Source organism: Schistocerca nitens, chromosome 1, assembly GCF_023898315.1.
Source record: "Schistocerca nitens isolate TAMUIC-IGC-003100 chromosome 1, iqSchNite1.1, whole genome shotgun sequence".
NCBI classification, from domain to species: Eukaryota; Metazoa; Arthropoda; class Insecta; order Orthoptera; family Acrididae; genus Schistocerca; species Schistocerca nitens.
The window spans coordinates 630,968,939-630,985,216 of NC_064614.1; the positions used below are offsets into that span (position 1 = coordinate 630,968,939).

Consider the following 16,278-nt stretch of genomic DNA (forward strand, 5'->3'; position numbering starts at 1 on the left):
ACTGTCCAGGTTAACAATAGACATATTTGTTTATGAATGCGTTAAGGAATTGATGTTAATCCGCGCGGATTAGCCGTGCGGTCTTAGGCGCCTTGTCACGGTCCGTGCGGCTCTCCCCGTCGGAGGTTCGAGTCCTCTGTGGGGCATGGGTGTGTGTGTTGTCCATAGTGTAAATTAGTTTACGTTAGATTAAGTAGTGTGTCGAACGTTGTGGCTGAGCGGTTCTAGGCGCTTCAGTCTGGAACCGCGCGACCGCTACAGTCGCAGGTTCGAATCCTGCCTCGAGCATGGATGTGTGTGATGTCCTTAGGTTAATTAGGTTGAAGTAATTCTCAGTTCTAGGGGACTGATCACCTCAGCTGTTAAAACCCATAGTGCGTAGAGCCATTTTAACCATTAAGTAGTGTGTAGGCTTAGGGACCGATGACCTCAGCAGTTTGGTCCCACAAGACGTTACCACAAATTTCCAATTTCCAAATTGATGTTATTTGATCTTCATACAAGTCTCTTGGTATCTCTAATTTGCAGGGTTCCTTTCACATGCATTTCCTCTTCAAATCCCAATTGGTCGGAGTTGAAAACAAATTCCTTACTGAACTTTGGGATAAGTTTCTTTATCTCACTTACAAATTTTTGGACCGATTCCGCAGTTTGCTATGCATCGTCATGCTGGCGCTTTGTTTGAGATTTCATCATCTTACGTCTTCCAGTTCTGTAGCACTGTTTAAAGTTATGCAGCCATCCACTGCTTCCCTCGAAATCACTGTAGCCTATGTCGTGCGAGAGTTGATGTGCACATCCTGTACATTATATCGAGTATCCTTGAAATGTGCAAACACGAGTTTTTGTAATAAGTATGCCTTGTCCTAACTTGAATATCTGTAGTTTTTCTCATGCACTACATGCTAATATTGCTGCAGACTTATTAGAAATCAGTTGATAATTTTTTTTACTGTGCTGCGGATCATCTTCCATGTTACATAATTATATTTAGTACCCACTCCTTGGATAACGACTGGAGACAATATTTTTAGCTCCCTGTCTGCCAAGAGTGATGAGCTACATGGCTCGACACCTGTTTCAATATCATTTTCACTTCCTAAGCAGGCATCGTCATCATCGTACTCCTCGTGTACATTGTCCGCAGAGTGAAAAGTATTCGTCATCAGACATTCCACTGACCCATCTTGCAGAAACGCTAATATTTCATCTGCCACTACTTTCTCACTCTGAGAAATTCCCTGGGTTCCTTTCTGATAAAACGTAGACTACAGTAACTGGTGTTGTAGATATAATGCAATGTTTGCTTTGTTTATCGTTGTCATTGCAACATCACTGTAGCACTGTTGAGTTACTTTTCGACTAAGCAGTTCAGCTATGTTCTGTAGCCTCATGCTGTGCCCATCACTGGATATCTACAGTTCCATCCCCTGTTGCTGTGAGTAGCCAATATTGTGATTTAATGGCAGACAAGATGTGGGGCATCGAACGCCGTAAACATCATTGGCCTTTTGCGACTTCGCACTCAAGGGGTTCCTTTTGAGATAGAAGTTAAATCTTGTGGCTAAGGCAAGTGGCAGAGAAGAGAGTATTAGGGGGAAAGTCACAGAATACTGAGAAATTTTTTAAGCATCTGTTTATTTTGTAGCTGCAATAATTCAATAATTACAAGCAGATAAATTTGCAGAACAAGTTCATCTACATATGTCTTTTACAAATGAGAAAAACATACATGTAGAGGTCAGAAATATCTTTTGTTAAAATGCTTATTCAGTCAGGATAAGAACATAACCCACAAAAATGTGACTGTGTAACAAAAACAAGTATACTTTAACAATTCCCCTATCTACGAAGAACACGTCTCTTTGTGTCGTAAATAACTACTGCTAAGACTATGTGACGCATGAGATAAATGGGGTTCTACGGAGGAGGAAGAAATTTTCATGGAGGCACAATGAGAATCCACCGCAATAATTAGTTTTACTTTAGGAGCGTAAATACGGCCAGGAAAGTGATAAAGCGTATATATCAGCTGGACTAAAGTAACAGGAACCTTGGCAGCTGCACCAAAACGAATTATAAAATATCTGCAACATTGCATACGCCTCTGTTAGGCATATATATGGTATTTCACTCTTATTACTCCAAATAACAAGGACCCATTAGTTGTAGATATGTGGAAGATATGCGAAGTGCTCGCAAAAGTTCAAAAGAAAGGAGAGAAATGTACGCTCGCCATCGAAGCTTTCTGTCCCGTATCCCATACAGTGTTAGGAGGTACGGCGAACGCCGCTTTGAAGATCAGTCTCAACATAAGCCGGCTGACAGCTGAGCTGCGCCTTTGATGGAGGAGCGGTCACCAGCCGTCTTGTTGTTGTTGCTGTCCACCCCTGCGAACAATAAACGAAACCCAAGGTAGGGCGTGACGTACATGTGTGTGTGTGTGTGTGTGTGTGTGTGTGTGTGTGTGTGTTTGTAAATATTAAATTTACTACGTGCTTCAAAAAAGTATACAAGAGCGAGAAAGAGAGAGAAAGAGAGAGAGAGAGAGAGAGAGAGAGAGATGAAACAATAACACTTAAAAGTAATGGAAATGGAGCATCACAGCCGTATCTTCAAACTACGAGTATTTATTATTCAGACGAGTAGTTTCGACGCTACATTTGCTTCATCTTCAGGTTCTACTGCCAACCAAATAAGTACTTCCAGTCACTGGCTCTTGTACCGTAGGGCCCATACAGTAACTAGATGTCGTGAACTGCTGTTCACAATGAGTGTATATCTCGAACGTATAGTCACTACAAAGGGGACTACACGTTGGGAATATACACTCCTGATGATTAGGCTCATCTGGTCAAGCCACAGTTCCGAAGAATATGTTGTTCTCCGACTGGTAGCTTTCTAGAAGGTAGTGGAGTGGAAGGCCAGTCGCAGATACAGATCTCTGTTGTCTTGTGGGAAGGAATTCTTCCCCTTTTCTGTAAGGTTGATGTGCGACTTCTTAAAAATAGCGGAAAGAAATTTCATAAGGTACCCTTAAAAAAAGTAACACAATGCGAGTCAGGACGCCAGCGTCTGAGAATATCGTGTGCGGGAATTAGCATATTGGCTGCAGTAAAGACTTAACTGAAGACTGGGAAACTAACACTTACTAAACTAACTAAACTTAAGGTGTGTGAAGACAACGGAATGCTTAAATTTATAAAACTTTTGCCAGGTGAGTAGTTAGTTAGTTGTTTAAAAAAATATCTTTGACCAATGTTTAGTGGAGCCTTTCAGTTGGGAAAAGAGAATTAAGTGGATTTTGCGGAGAGCAGGGAGATGAGTCTACTCTCGTTCAGTACAGTGGAGACTGGGCCTTCAGCTTGGGTGGAACACAGCCGTGGTCTCTCGACGGCGAAACGAGATCCAGCGGCCGATGTGCTGCTGTGGGCAGCTGACCACATTGCTCGCAACTTCCCGTTGTGCAGTATGCAAAGTGTGGTGAAAACTTGCAATATGGGAGGGTGAGAAATGAGCGTTATTAACTGTTTGTGGACGTATTCTACCCTTTTTCTTAAGTGACTGAGGGCTCATTCATGATCAGGTCAGTTATGTTATTTTTCTTGCGGAACTGGAGCCATAAATTTACACCCATGGTGATTATGTCTTTTGATAGATGTCTTGTGAGATGATGGCCATTCCCGTTCTCCCTTTCCACACCGAATTAATTTGCCAAGATATTCAGTTGTTAGTTTAGATTTGTACAAAGTTTGTTAACGTTAATTTTCTTGTTCTCTGTGCTTTGTCGATTTCAATAACATTTTGTCATTAGCTTACATTCAATTGCATGGTAACAGAGAATACTACAATAAATTGAGATTATATGTATTTATATGGCGTCTACATCTTGTTCGATCCAGCGGCCATATATTGGACTATCGTTGAAAGGTCTTAATGGCATTCGTTGTATTTGGGCATTGAAATGTATCAGTGATAACAGGTGTAAATTTGTGACGAACCATGACTGGAAACTGGATTTCCCTCTTTAAGCGAGCTGTCGCCTAACCCTCTCGGCCATCCTAGCACGCTTCCCTTCCGACCCAAATTCCCAGCCTGTTAGTCACTACTGACGCTGCACCAGCTACCCATGAAGCCCTCACTTGCCGTCTCTGATTCCCGTATATACACAAATATCAATAAGGTGACGCCGACGAACGATTCTGTTTTTCAGTGAGGATGCACACGATTCCTGATCTCTTAGGGTGCCCGGATGGTTAAGGCGGCCGCTCGCGTAAGGCGGGAAATCAGGGTTCGAGTCCCGATCCGGCACAAATTGACCTGTTACCACCGATACATATCAGTTCCCAAATGAGGCTAAATTTCATCAAAAACTTCGAACGAAAATATGGGCTTAATATTGGACAAGTCATTCACTTCATTAGTTATATGATCCTCTTTGTAATTATCTGTTGTTTAATATTTTCATACCGTTATTCTGTTGCAACATTTTTTTTCATTAAGGCATTTGACTTTCGGGTTGTCCGTCCCGAGGGGATCATTGTGAGATCCGAAAGGGCACGTCAAGAGCTCCGTTGTTGCCTCTCAGAATTCGTCATTATGGACAATCATGTCTGCACTCAGTTCGACTATTTCTTAGTTGATGGGATGGGTGTGTGGTCGTCCCCTAAGATTTAACGTAGTCACTTAACATTAAAAATTCATCGCAAATCCGGTACCCTTAACTTGCCAGGACTTTTTAGTAGCAACTGGAGGCAAGCACGTTGCAAAAGGTACACTGAGTCGTCCGAAGTGTCAGTGAACCAATTGGTACTGTTTCAAATCGTCTATTATCAACAAAGAATTGACTTGCAAGTGAGATTTCTTCGCTACGCCATCGACTGTAAGAAATCTTAGTGGATAGAATCTGATACGAGAGTGTGAAATGCAGTTATTAGGAGATATAAACGTAGCGTTTTAAAAGGTAGCTTGCAAGCGTTAACGCAAATGGAAGAGGGATGGAGAGTTACAGTGACAGATAGGAAATTGGAAGAAGGCTCTCAGTTCATAATGGGAATGTATAACACCATAGCAATGTCACTTATGATTCAAATAAGTTAAACGTGTTTTAATTACGTAAACGCTTCTTCATAAAGCGTAAACAGAATCTGATAATTGTTCACTGAAGCTGCTGTTATCTAGACGAAATAAACAGCACTGAAGAACTGTTATCCTTCTGCAATGACAAGTCTCTAGAGCTTACAGTGACATCATCTCCTGCTTTCTCACGTTACGATTCCGCATAAAACTGTGCTCCAGACGTACACCTACAGAAACCTCTTCGTCAACTCCACTCCAGCAACTGACACTAGCACAGCTCTTTAGTTGCAGAACTTGTTTTGGTTTTGTTTACCTACGTCAAGCTACTTCAGATACGCTCTTTGCCTCAGTCATATTTTAAAAGCTTGTAAGATTTCTTCCAGTAAGGATAACTCTTTCACTTTTATCTTCTCCTGTGGATACCCCAATTTATAAGTCTAGCACGCGCTTGTTATCCAAATTAAATGTTCTAAAAATTAAAGAACTGAGCTAAATCAGAATTGCAGACACAATATTTTGGTGCCAGAAACGTGTGTTGAGACGTTCTGGTGCTCATCGTGGAGCTGAGACACTACAGGTCTTCACACCACAAAGAATGTTTGACAAGTTCGCAGGAATGTAGCGGAATCATTATTCTGACTACTAATGTCACTCACACAGCTTGGCAGTGGGCACTTCTTCCTAAGTCGGAATAGTGAATCGAACAAAATTTGATTAGTGGGACACAGTGATCCTCAAAACATTAAATTATAGCTCAGTGTTTCATAATGATTTGTTATCCGAGAATGCGGCACATATAGGCGCTTGCAGAGCGACTTACCCTGGTGTGTTCCAGTTGTCCGGAATGTCCACAGTCTCCGATGGACTCCTGCAACAGTCACACCATCTCTCGTTCACTGTGCGCCCAGACACAGATTCCTGTCTAGCAACAACACGTCTATGCGCTCAACTGATAACAAAGCGTCTGTTACAGAGTGCCGATTAGTGACAGGTTGCGAAGAGCGTTCTGCGCCGACTGTAGTTTTACCTTGCGAGTAAGCGTTCTAGCATTTCCACATGAAGCTTGTATTTGTACGTAGCATACCATGTAATATAATCGAATGGTAAACTAACATTTACCTTATAAATAACTAAGTAGTTTCTACCAAGCCCTCTATTTCAGTTTCAATTTTTCAACGTGTGGACCTAGTTTACATTAGCAGTCTGACAAACAAAGGAAATCAACATAGCGCTTACACGGAGCAATTGTAATTATCTTTGGCAGGTTGTTAGTCTCTACCTGACCAAAGATCTGCTACTATCCAACAGCCCACAAAAGCACAGTAATTCTTCGATAAATTAACAGTAGGTTTTAAGTAAGGAACTAGGTCTTAATATCCTTACACCTGACCACTCGATTGTTACACATTGCATTATCAAATACTCGTAATGTATCATCTGACGAGATGCTGAAAAAAATGCTCGCCTCTGTCAACTTTCCGTTGTCATATGTATCTTCGACTCTTGTCGGGACTTTTCGTAAATTTTTTAAACTCAGATATCATCAGTGCACTGCATCTTCCACAGTATCAACAGAAATAAGAAAAAATATTCTTAGTATCACATACGAGAACAAAATATCAGCTGTACAGCAAATCTCAGACAGCCACGTAAACATCAGTATGCGGTACTATTATGTGATACTAAGATATATATTTTTTGTGTTAATATTCTTCTGTTTATTTTTCTGTTAACAATTTTATAAATATTAGTACCATAATATCAAAACTGCACAAATTATTATGCAAAATTTCTTTACATGTTGTCGGACAGAAAATAAATGAACCCACTGACAATTGCGAAATTTCACCAAAACATACTTGGGCGACGAACAAGCTTGCTCAAGGCAAACCCGCATTTCCATAATTACACATTATAGACAAACTCTGACAAAAAATGACTTCAGCCACAAAATGATTTGTAGGAAACTGTTTGCCGCGTTGAAGGAACAGCCAAGGCAGTATATGTAAATAGCTGCGGCAAATGACAATTAAAAATTGTTTGAGGAACCGAGCTTCAGTGGACTTATCTATACTCCATAGCGTCCTCTATTCCCGAATAGCAATTACATACCAAGACAGTGCGGTAACTCCATATTTCAAACCTACATTGTCCTTTGAAATAAAAAACAGTTCCGGAGGACTACATACGTAGAAATGCAACTCTCTTAATGATATTATGAAGCAAATGATGCAACAGTTATGTGATAAATCAGAACCCTAACGATAAACATTGCGACGTTAGTTAGCGTTGTTCTTAGAGCTTTATAATCTTCAGTGCCTTGTTAGAGTAGTCCATTCTGTTTTCTACATGTATCATCTTTAGATGTGGGATTTCTATGCCGCAGTGTGAATGCGAGGAACACCGAATTTTTTGACATGCGTGTAGAGGAAATGTTTCCAGTGACCCACTATACTTGCTGAAGATACATACAATGTTATAAGCCTTTGCATTACTGAGGAGGTACTGACAGTGCAAAAGAAAAAAATGGTTCAAATGGCTCTGAGCACTATGGGACTCAACATCTTAGGTCATAAGTCCCCTAGAACTTAGAACTACTTAAACCTAACTAACCTAAGGACATCACACACACCCATGCCCGAGGCAGGATTCGAACCTGCGACCGTAGCAGTCCCACGGTTCCGGACTGCAGCGCCAGAACCGCTAGACCACCGCGGCCGGCCAGTGCAAAAGAGTCAAGATGCACTTGTGCTTGGTGTAAGTTGAAGAAAAGAATGTTTGACTCGTATGGGGACGTGGGTATCAGTACGTGGTGTATCAGAATTTTGGTTCCGTGACGCACAACGCGTACGCTGAGGCGCAGGTCACTGGAGTTTGTTTGGCATTCCAGTGATGCTGTAGGACTGACCACAAAACCTATTGCGAAGCTGACTCACCTCCTTAATAATCACCTAAGTAACTGCGGATAGCCGCAATTAGCTAAAATTGTTTCCTACAAGATCATTTATACATATCGTAACGATTGTACCATACTTCCTTATGGTACGCCGGACGCCACATTTAAGAACGACGGATTGATCTGTGTTGGCTGGGAAGATTTCAGTCTAATTTATCATCCGCTACGGTCGCAGGTTCGAATCCTGCCTCGGGCATGGATGTGTGTGATGTCCTTAGGTTAGTTAGGTTTAAGTAGTTCTAAGTTCTAGGGGACTGATGACCTCAGAAGTTAAGTCCCATAGTGCTCAGAGCCATTTGAATCATTTAATTTATCATCTTTTCGGATATTTATTATGTACGTTCATATTGCTCACTAGGAGGTGGTGCGCAACAGTATCGCAGGCCGTCTGGAAGTCAGTAAACACGGCATCAACTTGAGCTCCACTGTCTACTTCCTTCTGTACTCATGGATAAACAGAGCAAACTGGGTGTTATGTGATCGGTTCTTGCGGAAACCATGTTGATCGCTGCAGAAAGGTTGTTCGATGTCAACAACACGCACCAATGCGTGCACAAAATGTCGTCTACAATTGTACAATAAACGGACGTCGGTGTGGCGTGTAGTCGTCTGCAACTTTCTTATTGTCTGGAACGGCTTGCACTGTTTTACAGACACTCGGAACGCCGAATGAAGCAAAGTTTCAATTCCTCGCTCAATTATCTGTCATTTCTGCGACTGTCGGAATTGCGAACTGTGGTGAGAACTATTTTGGTGAAGTAATTTTGGAAGAGGTATTTTTTTACTTCATCCCTCATTTCGTCATTTGTCTTTTGTGCCACCATGCACGCATTCCGACATGTGAATTTAGTTAATTCACTGGCTTGCTGTAAGACCAAAATTATTAAGCGCTTTTCGAGAGATCAGCAAGTATAGTACCCTCTTTGCGTTCACTCAGTCGAAATATATGCAGCTGTTTGTTGCTAGTAAACCCAATACGTTTTCGTCGACGTGTTGTCTCAAAAACGGCTTGTTAACAAGATTAATAAGCTAAAGCCAGAACCAGGCACCTCAGCATATACATAATAATTATTTAAATAAAAATAAAATTTTAATATAATACCTTTTTATATCGTATTAAAAAGTATAAAGTAATTTCTCGTCGCCGCATACAAATTCCCAACCTCTAAAAAGTGTAAAAAATTTCTCCTAGCCAAATTGTGAATTTTTGATAGCTGTGAAAAAATTTGTAAAATATATAACGAAAAGTGTGGGATGCATGCAATAGTTAATAGTTAGGAGTTGAATTATTCATTCATCAATTATCTTTTGCATGCGTCCCACGTTTTTCGTTACAAATCTTACTAATGCTTTCACATCTATTAAAAATTCACAATCACAAATTTTTATAAGTACCTGTTTGTAGTTAAGTCACTATGTGGGGTTGGGAGAAATATTTTACACTTTTTAGACCAATATAAAACCGTGGTATATTAAAATTTATTTTTATTTAAATAATTATTTTCAACAGGAAATATATGCGGTAAATTTAAGGTTTATTTCACTTTCTCTTCACCTAATTCAACTAGAGTATTGCCTCTTCATTTGAATGTCTCGTGAAAAGACCGAGAAGGTAAATATTAGAGAGATTCGAGCTAACACGGAGGATTACAGGCAGCCGTTCTTCCCACAAACCATCCACGAATTACACAGAAAAACGGGGAAATAGCAGTGACACACAAGTACACACCGCCACACACAAGATGAGAAAGCGTGTTAATATTGCGTTGTCATCCGGTTCTGAGCTATGTTGAAGGTTTGATCTCTAGCTCACTAGGAAGTTAATTTAAAACCAGTTGCAAAATTTGTACCGAAAGGACAAACAGACAAGAGAGTGACTTAATAAAATCATACTAAAATGATTCATGTATACATCAAATCCGATTCAAATCGCTCAAGGCATTCTGTGTTACGTTTTTATTTCATCCCTTTTCACCCTAGGGGTGTTGGGCGTGTTATTATCACAGTAACTTTTTTCCGGCTTGCAATTCATACGTGTCGCCAGTTTGATAGAAATTGCTGCAAACGCTACAGAGGCTACCTACAAATTGAATGCGTTGTGGCCCCTCTTTCTGCAGCAGGTAAAAAAAAATTGAAATGAACGTATGGCATCGTTGCTCGGGACGCCCCATCCGGGGTAGTTCGGCCGCCAAGTGCAAATCTTATTTGAGTCGACGTCACATTGATGAGGATGAAGACAACACAACACCCAATCCAAGAGTGGAGAAAATCTCCAGCACGGCCAGGACTCGAACCCGGGCCCGCTTTTACGTGAGGCGAGCACGTTTCCACCCAGTTAAGCAGTCGGACTTCTACAGCAACTAATTTATACATATTGCCCCTGTGACGCAATCTGCTAAGCACAGCCATCTTGCAGGAACTACAGTTGGTCAAGAAGTGGTCGGACTCACACTTCTCTATCACCCAATTTTCAGCCCCAGCCCCTTCTCTATTGCAAGTAGGTGGTCATTATCCCCGCAGTATTGTATTGTCAGTGTTTAAAATTTGAATTCTCAAGCTGATTAAGAAGATAGCTTAAAATCAACTGCAAAATTTATACTGAACAGACAGACAAGAAAGAAACCGAATAGAAAGTGTTAATATTGTGGCCTAGCTTGTTGACAGCTGGTGAAATGGGTTAGCCCTGACACCCAAATATTGCCATTTCTTCGAAATTGGTTACTGGGTTTGGGACAGTGAAATGTGCTTTTAATTCGCCTGTTTGAAATACTGCAGTATTAGCAGAATAAATTATTATAGATCCATGTGGAAAACAGTTGATACTGGTTTATATGTCATTAATGCAGCTGTAGCTATTATTGGAACGTCATTTAGTGAACATTTACTTACAGTTAATGTAGGTGGTGAAATAATTACGATAGCTTAGACAGTTCCGGAGATATTTGAAGTGAACAGCTTACCTGAATCATCTTTGATACAGTGTTGGCCTTTGTTTTCCTTTTTCTGGCGCTAAGAGTAAATTTTACATCTAGTAACATTTGGTGGGTTTGTAAAATACTGAATTTCTTGCTAAGGTAATTTGACAGTTGCTTCATGGACGTAACGTAACATGAACTTGGGTACGAATGGGATACAAGTAAACTCCATGTGTTTACGGTGAATACACTCATTTGCATAATTTGTTTTGATTATTACTTAACATATAGATTCCGACAGTTGGCCATTATTGCAGGAGGAGTAACGAAATCGCTCATGGAAATCTTGCACCGAGGTGCTCTCTTCAGAGTGCTAGGGAAACTGCGATCTCTCTAACGTGGCAGTTGCTTAAGAGAAAACTGTGCTTTGTGTCCTTTATAGTAACTTGCAGCGATCATGAGCCACACTAGAGATATTATGTTTTCTTTTTATTAATATGTTTCGTTGTAGCTTCAAAAAAATGTTGTAAAAATACTTAAAAGTTTTCTCCAATTTACGGGAAAAAGAATTCCTAAACCTGAAAACAGTATTTAAAAATAAGATTCATGTAATTTAAAAAATTCCAGTTTTAAAAAAAGTTAAAAATATTAAGTTTATTGTGAACTTTTTTGGCTACAAAAAACAAAAAGTGCCTTACGCAGTGTTGGAACGGGCGCTGTCACTCGGCGGCGTTTAGTAATAGTCCTTGGAGCTCTTTTCTACCTGCCATCTGCGAACAAAGTAACAACATCTCTGGCGGCTGATTGTAATATTGTCAGCGTTCACACCGAAGCTGCGGAACGGAGCAGCGTACCGAAAGTTTCTGCAGTCGATGTGTGTATGTTATCAGCTGCGACGATGTGCCCCACAACAGCATTTTCGAAAGGAACAGCGGTGAAGGTTTTTTGGCAATACAGCTGCATTTTTTTCTGGGGCTATATTATTTATATACGTGCGTTATGCGTTATGCTTCGCTGTGGATTCTTGGTTTATTGGTGCAGTCAGTTACCTAAAATTTCTAGTTTCGAAGGAAATGTTGAAACTACGTTGGCAGATTTTACATTTGTATCCTGAAATTTACTTGACAGACTAAATTCTCGCTGTTAGTACTGAGAACTGTGGCAGTGTGGGATTTCTCTAACTGTTCTGTCGGCAAAGTGCTAATCTATGGTGTTTCGAATGGAATCGAACGGAAGATAAAATCATCCGTCACGTGGAGAAGGAATTATCCTGTCATTCATTTGAGCTGATTTAAAGATATCAGGGAAAAATCACTGTGCCTTATTGCTTGGTTGCTGTTTTAGTTTCGTTTTATGTTTAAGTTACAAGTTGCGTGACCTATCCTTCACCGCCTATATTCGACTGTCGAGTCTCCGAATCTACACGCTTTATGTCACTCTCATTTTCGACGTCTTTAGTTCGTACCTGTAGCTTTACATCTCGCATTTCTACTCACAGTGACGTTTCTAGACGATAAAGAGTTATGTTGGCATTACATAATTTCTTCCATAAAAATTCTCTCAAGAAATGCTTTCTTAATCAATGTCAGAGCCATCTCCCTTTAAAACACTCGCTCTCCTCGCTTCCTCAAAGAAGAAAATATATCTTTGGAAACTTCAGGGGAGCTTACAAATAACAAAATTCAATAGAACAATGCTTTTAGGCAATGGATGGAAGCAGGCATATACACGTATGCATGCATACATGCATGCATGTTGTTGTACTAACATAGCGTCACAGAATGAAGACTGTCTCCATTTGCAGGGTTTGGTCACCATAGGAGAGTCGTGGGGTGATTTACAAGCTGGTCAGAAACAGTGTGAAAACCTCGTGAAGTATTGCCGGGTAGGTTGTACTGCAGTACAACCTGCCCTACAACTCCTTTACAAGCTTTTCAGAGTGGTTTTGACCACCCTGTGTATGAATAATATCCGCTGGTAGTAGCGCACCATATTTAAATTCCACGTGAAATAACCTAATTTATGCATTTTTCGCAACTATAAAACAATCTGTGACTATAGCATAGGCCTTAGCAGAAAAATCAACTAGAATCACTTGCCGAGAAGGACATACTGATCTTGAGTGTTGTAGTGTACACTGACTACTGGAGCTTTCTTGAAGGCCATATCCAGAAATACTCTCGCGGAAACCTTGCAATGCACAGCGAAATTCAGTTTACCCGTATTGCATAGATAGGTTTACGGTAAAAATTATTGAATAAGGTTCATCTTCCTCGTCATGTAAAACAGCTGTACTTAATATTGACAGTTTTTTCATTGATCGAAAATTGTGTCCTCTAAATCTCTTTCAACATAAATGATCTGGAAGAAGTAAAGAAAATATAATATTCAATCAGTTGGAGAGGACACAAACGCGGGCTAGAGAAATTGTATTCCAGCGGGAGTTAGCGTCATTCTACCTAATAATATCATATGCCCTTTCTAGTCTATACGTTGTGAGTCACCATTTTAAACAACTTTTTACTGAATTAACACCTGGCGTATTTGATAAGTTATTGTGACATTATCATTCTATGTTATTTATAATTGTTACAGCGGGAAATATATCCCCTCATTTCAGTCTGATAAAATAAAATTAGTAGTGGTGTATGACTTTCGAATGGAGGTTTGGTACGCAGTTGCTTCTGACCTATTATGACTAATATACTGATTGAAAATGTAATACCAGACTCTATCTTTCAAAATCTCAGAAGGAATTTGAAATAAATACAGCATTTATATGTCGGTCGGAAATCGCAATAGGAATCACCATTCTTACGTAATGAAATTATTACATCTAGCACAGGAAATTACCCATGTCAAATACCTAACCACACTCTCTTACTGAAGAAGTTTATATGATGCTCTGTCTGATCTACATCTGTTCTGTTTATCCGTCTAATTAAGAGATACATCTTCCTGGGCCACACTTAATGATAAGAACAAGTCCACAGAACTTGAAGAAGTAAATGAAGAAGTAACATTTAGAAGTCACTTCCATGAGAGTTGGCTCAACCAAAGATATCCCTGTGGTTCTTGCGCTAGGTAAAAAAATACGAGAGCGAGAAGGTACAACTAGCACTTAACGATTATATTTTCGGAACGGAAGAGGTTTCGCGCTATCAAATATAATGTGAAAGTTGCCGCCTACATTTTCTTTGCTGTAATATAGACATCCACCGAGCGCTGTTCGCTCTGGTTCCCAACAGCTTCGGTGTGAACGCTAAATGTGATGTTTTAGCTATCTTTGTAGTTGTATTTATTTCGGATTAATGCATCAAATGGCTTTAAAACTATAAACGTCTACAATACATTGATATTTTTGTTCTACCTACATAACAGTAGGAATCGCTAGGAACAACCAAGTTTTTTGCATACATGATGGATAAAGAACAACTATTCTGATTTCAGACAACCAACTTCTTCTAAGCTATAATTATCTATTCTGCGGGATACAGAACTAGAAAGTAAAGGCTAGCAAGTTCTACGTAACTATTTCATTCAATGGTTATAATAGCAAGGCGACTGGTTATGTAATGTGTCATAATTAAGGAGAAACATGGAGGAAGTGTACAGCTTTATTGTTTATTCTTTACCAAAACCCATCTAACGGTTCCTAAAGTTCATTTTTCCTAATGAAATTGGGAGCAATTCAAAAGAGATTAGTATGACCAGGGAACTTCAGGCGTAAAACAAAGTGTGTGTGTGTGTGTGTGTGTGTGTGTGTGTGTGTGTGTGTGTGTGTGTGTGAATGTGTGTGTGTGTGTTTGGCAGAGAAAGAGAGAGAGTAGATCAGCAAGTGGAAACAAACACCCAGCGCGGTGGCGCGGTAGCCTAGTGGAATCGTGGTGGAAGAGACGGAGTGTTCCCCAGGGAAGCGTCCTGGGACCTCTGCTGTTCCTGATCTATATAAATGACCTGAGTGACAATCTGAGCAATCCTCTTAGGTTGTTCGTAGATGATGCTGTAATTTACCGTCTAGTAAGGTCATCCGAAGACCAGTATCAGTTGCAAAGCGATTTAGAAAAGATTGCTGTATGGTGTGGCAGGTGGCAATTGACGCTAAATAACGAAAAGTGTGAGGTGATCCACATGAGTTCCAAAAGAAATCCGTTGGAATTCGATTACTCGATAAATAGTACAATTCTCAAGGCTGTCAATTCAACTAAGTACCTCGGTGTTAAAATTACGAACAACTTCAGTTGGAAAGACCACATAGATAATATTGTGGGGAAGGCGAGCCAAAGGTTGCATTTCATTGGCAGGACACATAGAAGATGCAACAAGTCCACTAAAGAGACAGCTTACACTACACTCGTTCGTCCTCTGTTAGAATATTGCTGCGAGGTGTGGGATCCTTACCAGGTGGGATTGACGGAGGACATCGAAAGGGTGCAAAAAAGGGCAGCTCGTTTTGTATTATCACGTAATAGGGGAGAGAGTGTGGCAGATATGATATGCGAGTTGGGATGGAAGTCATTAAAGCAAAGACGCTTTTCGTCGCGGCGAGATCTATTTCCGAAATTTCGGTCACCAACTTTCTCATCCAAATGCGAAAATATTTTGTTGAGCCCAACGTACATAGGTAGGAATGATCATCAAAATAAAATAAGAGAAATCAGAGCTCGAACAGAAAGGTTTAGGTGTTCGTTTTTCCCGCGCGCTGTTCGGGAGTGGAATGATAGAGAGATAGTATGATTGTGTTTCGATGAACCCTCTGCCAAGCACTTAAATGTGAATTGCAGAGTAATCATGTAGATGTAGATGTAGATGTAGATGTAGATGTAGAGTTGAAATCCTCATCCTGATTTCGATATAAGTTCTTTAAATACTCTTCTGGCGAATACTGGGATTGTACCTTCGACATGCTCACAAGCGATTACCTCTGATAGAATTTTCTAGCTAAACAAGTAGTTTGTGAAAAACGTCTATGGTAAGTTAGAAACTTTCATTAATTCCACGCGCAAGCAGCAACATTTTCTTCTGTTCTTGTTAGAATGACCATATCCATTACAAATGGTATAGAAGTAAACAAATATCGAAGTAAGGCACGATGCACTCGATGTACAGCTACGTAGAGTGTTATCAATTATTTTAGTAGAATATTAATAATAACTACATAAAGAAAACCATCGTGATTGTCGTACGAAATAATAAAGTGAAATGGTGATTCAGTATTGAATGTTCTAAAACACATAGCACGTGTAATTTGTAATAGTTTAACTTGGGATATACATTCGCACTGGAAACCTACGATCATTATATTACGTATAACTGAGCACATCTCGC

General features: G+C 40.1%; 1 protein-coding gene across 3 annotated transcripts in view; it reads right to left on the reverse strand.

Annotated features, from left to right (window-relative positions):
• Positions 1–1,627: 1,627 nt before the first annotated feature.
• LOC126257721 (uncharacterized) overlaps positions 1,628–16,278 on the reverse strand; it is a 152,936-nt gene continuing 138,285 nt past the window's right edge. Inside the window, exons 14-16 of one of the 3 annotated variants that reach the window (XR_007546469.1) lie at positions 11,649–11,720; positions 5,900–5,947; positions 1,628–2,390 (exon numbers count right to left, since the gene is read on the reverse strand). Coding sequence is in view for 2 of the 3 variants with exons in the window: in XM_049955584.1 (XP_049811541.1) it covers positions 2,357–2,390; positions 5,900–5,947 (82 nt within the window). In the remaining variant the exon portion in view is untranslated. The remainder of the gene's footprint in view (positions 2,391–5,899; positions 5,948–11,648; positions 11,721–16,278) is intronic. The other 2 variants (XM_049955584.1, XM_049955586.1) reach the window with 2 other exon arrangements.